This window comes from Rhagoletis pomonella, unplaced genomic scaffold (genome assembly GCF_013731165.1).
Source record: "Rhagoletis pomonella isolate Grant_MI unplaced genomic scaffold, Rhpom_1.0 Rhpom_scaffold_00004, whole genome shotgun sequence".
NCBI lineage: Eukaryota > Metazoa > Arthropoda > Insecta > Diptera > Tephritidae > Rhagoletis > Rhagoletis pomonella.
The window spans coordinates 47,053,726-47,059,046 of record NW_023458558.1 but is presented as its reverse complement, the minus strand read 5'-3'; the positions used below and the strand labels follow the sequence as shown (position 1 = coordinate 47,059,046).

General features: G+C 36.0%; 1 protein-coding gene across 1 annotated transcript in view; it reads left to right on the top strand.

Moving 5' to 3' along the window:
• Positions 1-5,321, top strand: part of LOC118737661 — a 196,844-nt gene that overhangs the window by 175,054 nt on the left and 16,469 nt on the right. Inside the window, exons 4-10 of the mRNA XM_036468328.1 lie at positions 614-817; positions 884-1,026; positions 1,088-1,660; positions 1,726-2,023; positions 2,732-2,851; positions 2,934-3,102; positions 3,195-4,496. Coding sequence (XP_036324221.1) covers positions 614-817; positions 884-1,026; positions 1,088-1,660; positions 1,726-2,023; positions 2,732-2,851; positions 2,934-3,102; positions 3,195-4,496 — 2,809 coding nt within the window. The remainder of the gene's footprint in view (positions 1-613; positions 818-883; positions 1,027-1,087; positions 1,661-1,725; positions 2,024-2,731; positions 2,852-2,933; positions 3,103-3,194; positions 4,497-5,321) is intronic.

Below are 5,321 nucleotides of genomic sequence, written 5' to 3'. Positions count from 1 at the left end.
CCCCCTTTTAATTCAACAGAATTTTTCAAAGAGGTGGCATCCTTCCTCAAAAATATTTTCGGCAGTCAACTTTCCTAAACCTCTTCAGTTTGGTACCCATATTGCAATATTCCATGTATCTTATCAATGAAATTAAATTACAATTTTAAAACATGTGGCTACCTTCGCAAAAATATTTTCGGCTGTATGTCTTCTTAAACCTCTTTATTTTGACACCAATATTGCAATATTTACTTTATCTTATCAATTTACTTAAGCTAAAATTTTCAAACAGGTGGCTACTCCCTAATTTTTTTTTCCTATGTTTTAAGTTAGAGCTCTAGCAATACGTCGGCGAAAGCTGTATTACATTTCATGAGTTAGTTTTCGAGTGAGAGTATGTCTACGGAGTGATACCAGGAATTTAGACACTCGTTTTCTCCATACAACGAAAGGCCAATGTTATATTTATATTTATGTGCATAGTCACATACTACATATACATACATACATATGTATGTATGTATGTGCGTACATAATAATTTCTTTTATTTTGTGTTACTACATCGATTAAATATTGGTGACTTACTTAAATCATCTAGTGAATTTTTTTTTCAATATTTCTTATTTTTAGGACGTCAAAGCCGTCGAAACGCAGCTAGAAGAATACGCAACACAGTGTCTCAAAGATATATCAGATCATTTCCTACAACTACACAGTTTTTTACAAAATGAGGAACATCGTATTTTAGAAGAATTCCATAGTCAATGTTTAAAACCGCAACAGACAATACGCGATTCATTTTCAAAACTAGGCGAATCTCAAAGCATTTTAAATGTAAGTTGAGAGTTTACATTAATCAAATTTTATAAGAAAAGTAGTGTTTCTTTTTCAATTGTTTAGAAAATGCGCTCCGAATTAGAGCTATATCAGCACAAAGTACCCACGGATATACATCTACGTAATATTTTCGAAATTTACAATGTCCAATTGGAACAGATAGAATGTCGAGCACAAATATCGAAAGTTACAAAAAATCCTTTTATGTGAGCTATGTCATTTAAATTATTATTTGCTAACTCCTATAATGCTAGTCTTTCATTTTAGCTTTGAGGTGAAATACGATTTTCGCAAAGATTTTTCCAAGTCTTTCATTTACGATTACAACGATCCACAGCTTAAAATACGGCTAGCTTCCGTATATAGTGACTTGAATCAAACTTTCCGCGATATAAAATCAGATTCAAGCGATGAAATGGATGTAGACTGTTACATTGAAAAGCACAAGCGCAAAAATAATGAACGAAATAAAAAGAAAAGGCTGGCACTACGACGCAACGACAATGAAGATGAAGTATCCAATACATCGGACACTGAAGCAAAACTGCCATTATTGCGCGACAAGGAATTGGTGCGAATTAGCCATGTAAAATCGCCCGAACATTTCTTTGTACAAACTAAGAATGCGATAAGCGTAATACGTGAACTCTCTAATAAGTACGTGAATTTCATGCAAACCGATGTTATACCTAAGCTAATCGCTGAGGGTCAATGTTATATGATATACCATGCCGATGATAAGCAATGGTATCGTGCTATGGTGAAGAAGGCACTATCGCAAGATCTATATAGAGTGTTCTTAGTCGATATAGGTTTCCATGTAGAGATGCCGAAAGAAAGGTATGGGTCGATTTGGGGTTATTAACAATAAATTAAATAACCATTTTGAGTGTCTCTACTTTCAGATTCTGTGAAATCGATACAAAATCTCTTAGCATTCCCTTTGGCGCTATCCGTTGCGCCATTCATGATATAATGCCTGCCGGAAAGACATGGAATGAGGAGGCTAATAATTTACTAATCGAAATCACACGTAATCATTTCGTACGCATCAGTATTATCGAGCGCATCAAGGAGAATGTGCTCTCAGTGGATCTAATTACAACTTCATCTGAAGAAGCCATTTCGGTGCGAGATTCTTTTTTATACACGGGCCTGGCGCGGGAGATGTCAGGTACAGCGGACATGCCGTCACCACTTAAGGTAATGCATTGTTATGTGATCAAATAAATATAAAATGCCATTCAATATATGCAAACAGATCGGCTACTAATGAGTTAGAAACTTTTTAACCCTGGAAAGTAGTGCTTCGTCAGGATGAGGAACAGTGTTCGTTTAAAAATTACCAAAATTTCAAACTTTTTACTTAGAATTTCAAGAAATATAGTATGCAGTTGTATAGCCTCTTAAATTTTAGTGTAACAATTTTGATCGACAAAATAAAAGTCAGCCTCATTGCGTAAGTCGTAAACTATACTAAATTGTACGACACGACAACATTGGCATTGCCTAATGTTGGGCAGAAATAAGTAAACGACGAAAATCCTCAAAAACTATCCAGTGCTACCTTGTTCTTATGTTTTAATACACTGGTCGGCTCGAAATTTTAAGCAATGCATGCAATTTCTATAAGACTCAAGTCTCGACACTCGGCACGACACTCACAATGAGGCTGATTAACTGTTATTCAATTCAATTTTAGTCAAATTTTAACTAAATTTTTTTTTGTCGAAAGCCTATCGATGAAGAATAATGATTATTTATCGACTTTTTTGGAAAAGAAATCTTAACAATTACAGTACCTGGTATGCATATACATATGTATGTATAGAAAAACTGCATCTTTTATCTTTTAAGTATTAAACAATTAACATCGATATACTCACAAATCTGTTTTACATACACTTTTAGAAAATATCTCCCGTGGCGCGTACAAATCAAAGATTGCCAAAATATAATTTTCATAATGGGGATATTTTGTCCGTAAAAGTGACGCATATCGAAAGTCCACATTTGTTCTACGTTATAAAGGTATTAAAATTGCTTTCAAATTCTGAAGAACACTATTTACATGCATGCATACATATATTTTGAAATTGAAATATCTTACCAGACGGATGCCATTGAAGCAGCAACGATTCTAAATTCCGATTTGAATTATAAATACCTTCACTTAAAAATGCCTTTACAACCTCTTTTTGTCGCTCCATTACAAATGGGTTGCGCTGTGCGCATCGATGGCGTTTGGCACCGCGCACGCATTGAGGAAATACGCGGTGGTGGTAAGTTGTTTAACACTTAAAAGAAAATATTCTTAACATTTTCATTTTATTATCTGCTCTTAATAATTATATACATATGTATGTATTTCAAGGTAAAATTTGCGTACACCTCGTAGACGAAGGCACACAGCAAGATGTCGATTGGCGCCAAATTCATCCGCTTATCAGCAAATTTCGCTCTGAAAAGGAATTTGCCATTAAGTGTACCTTGGCCGATGTCGAACCGCTGCAAGTGAATAACTATGCTTGGACCTCAGAAGCTATACGTGAATTCAACCAATTGGCTGCTAATCCCATTTTACAGATGATCGTACTATCAACAGATAAAGCTACAGCACGTGTTTCACTGCATGTGTGCAAAAAACATATGGATATAAATGTAGGTGCGATATTGGTTAAATATGGGCATTGCATATCGACGGGCGATAGTTCTCAATTGGTTGAAATTTCCAAGACATCAAAGAAACGCCTGAGTTTGCCTATGAATCCATTATTGGATACAATGCATTTGAATGCCAACTTGAAGGGTAAAGATGTGTCTTTGCAAGATAACAATCCGATTGCGGGTGCAGCGGGCGGCAATAGCAACCCAGTGAAGGTGCTGAAACGCACACCAATTAAGATTATGCACATCGTGGATCCTGGCGAGTTTTATATACAAGTGACCAGTCTCTTAACGGGCATTAAAAAATTCCACAATCAATTGCAACAGGCACAAAACGAAGAACAATCTAATGCATCAAGCTTCTCCCTTTGCTCACAAGGTACAAGAAATTGGTTTGTCGGTAATCATTGTTTGGTGCATACGCAATATAAAACTAATACAATCAAGCAATCAAAATCTTCGACCGCTCAGCCCGAATGGTACCGTGCTATTATAGTAGCGATAACATCCGAAATTGAATGTGATATATATACTGTATTCTTACGGGATATTGGTGCTACTATATCCGGTATTACCAGTGACCAGCTCAGAGTTATAGACCATCAATGGGATCAAGTTACAAATTCGGCGCATCGCTGTCACTTGGCATGTGTCGAGCCAACGGGTGGTACGCCGACTTGGTCCCATTCGGCCATCGACTGTTTCAAGCATACTGTCACCTCATTCGAAACACTTTCGGCTACAATGCAAGGAAAACGCACGCCTGGCTCGAATTCATTGCCCATTGTACTTTGGGGTACAATCACCGAAACTGAAGATCCCTTAGCGCCATGTATCTCGAAACATTCGATAATCAATCGCATTTTAGTTAAAGCAGGTCTCGCGCATTCAGTGCAACGATTGGATGTTACAGAACAACTTGACAAATTACTGCAAATGGAGTTGGTTGAGGGTGAAATTACCTTAGAGGAGTGGAATAAGAATTTTGCAACCAATGCCGCATTGAAAGGTGAGTAATGGAGAGCAGAGATTCATTCATTCAGAAAAATGTATATCTTTGTGAACCTGGTACAATTAATTCTCTAACGGACAAACAAATAACATTTTGATCAGAAAATTAGGCATGTCAAAATAACAGAATGTCCTATCTCTTTATTTTAGGGAAAATATTTAGGTCATCGCTGACAGTTTGTTTCTCGTTCATCCTATCGATGGTCCTGTGCAATAACGACATAATTCAAAACTCAAAAAATAAAACCTTTTACTACTGTTAAATGGCTCATGTCTCTAGCCCTTCTCGAATCCACATCTAATCTTTAGAACTTACTTTAGTAATCCTTACTACCGGTAGCAAGTAAGGATTGGAAAAGGATAGGACAAGGGTTAGATGCAGGAGCCACTTAACAGTAGTAACACCTTTTATTTTTTGAATTTTGAATTGTGTCGTTATTGCAGAAGACCATCGATAATGTAAGAGAAAGTAATTCTGTTCGTATGTATTTGCAGTGGTTAGTAGTAGGCACGCTACGAATAATCACTTTCGCGTAATTATTGTTGAAATTTTTGCAGCATGCATCAGACCTTATAAAAAATTAGAAGATTTTTATAATTAAATAAATTCCCTTTTTTGGTATAAAGATTAACATTTGCATAACGTTTGCTGCGTGCCGCGCCATTTTAGAATATTTTCATAAAAAAAAACCTTTTCAACTTCCATACCAACTCAAATCCTACCGAAATTAATATTATGTAAAATAATGTTTAAGCAAAAAAAAAACATAACCGAGAATTATCGAAAACGGTCCACGTGCTCTGATATCTGATAACATATGTA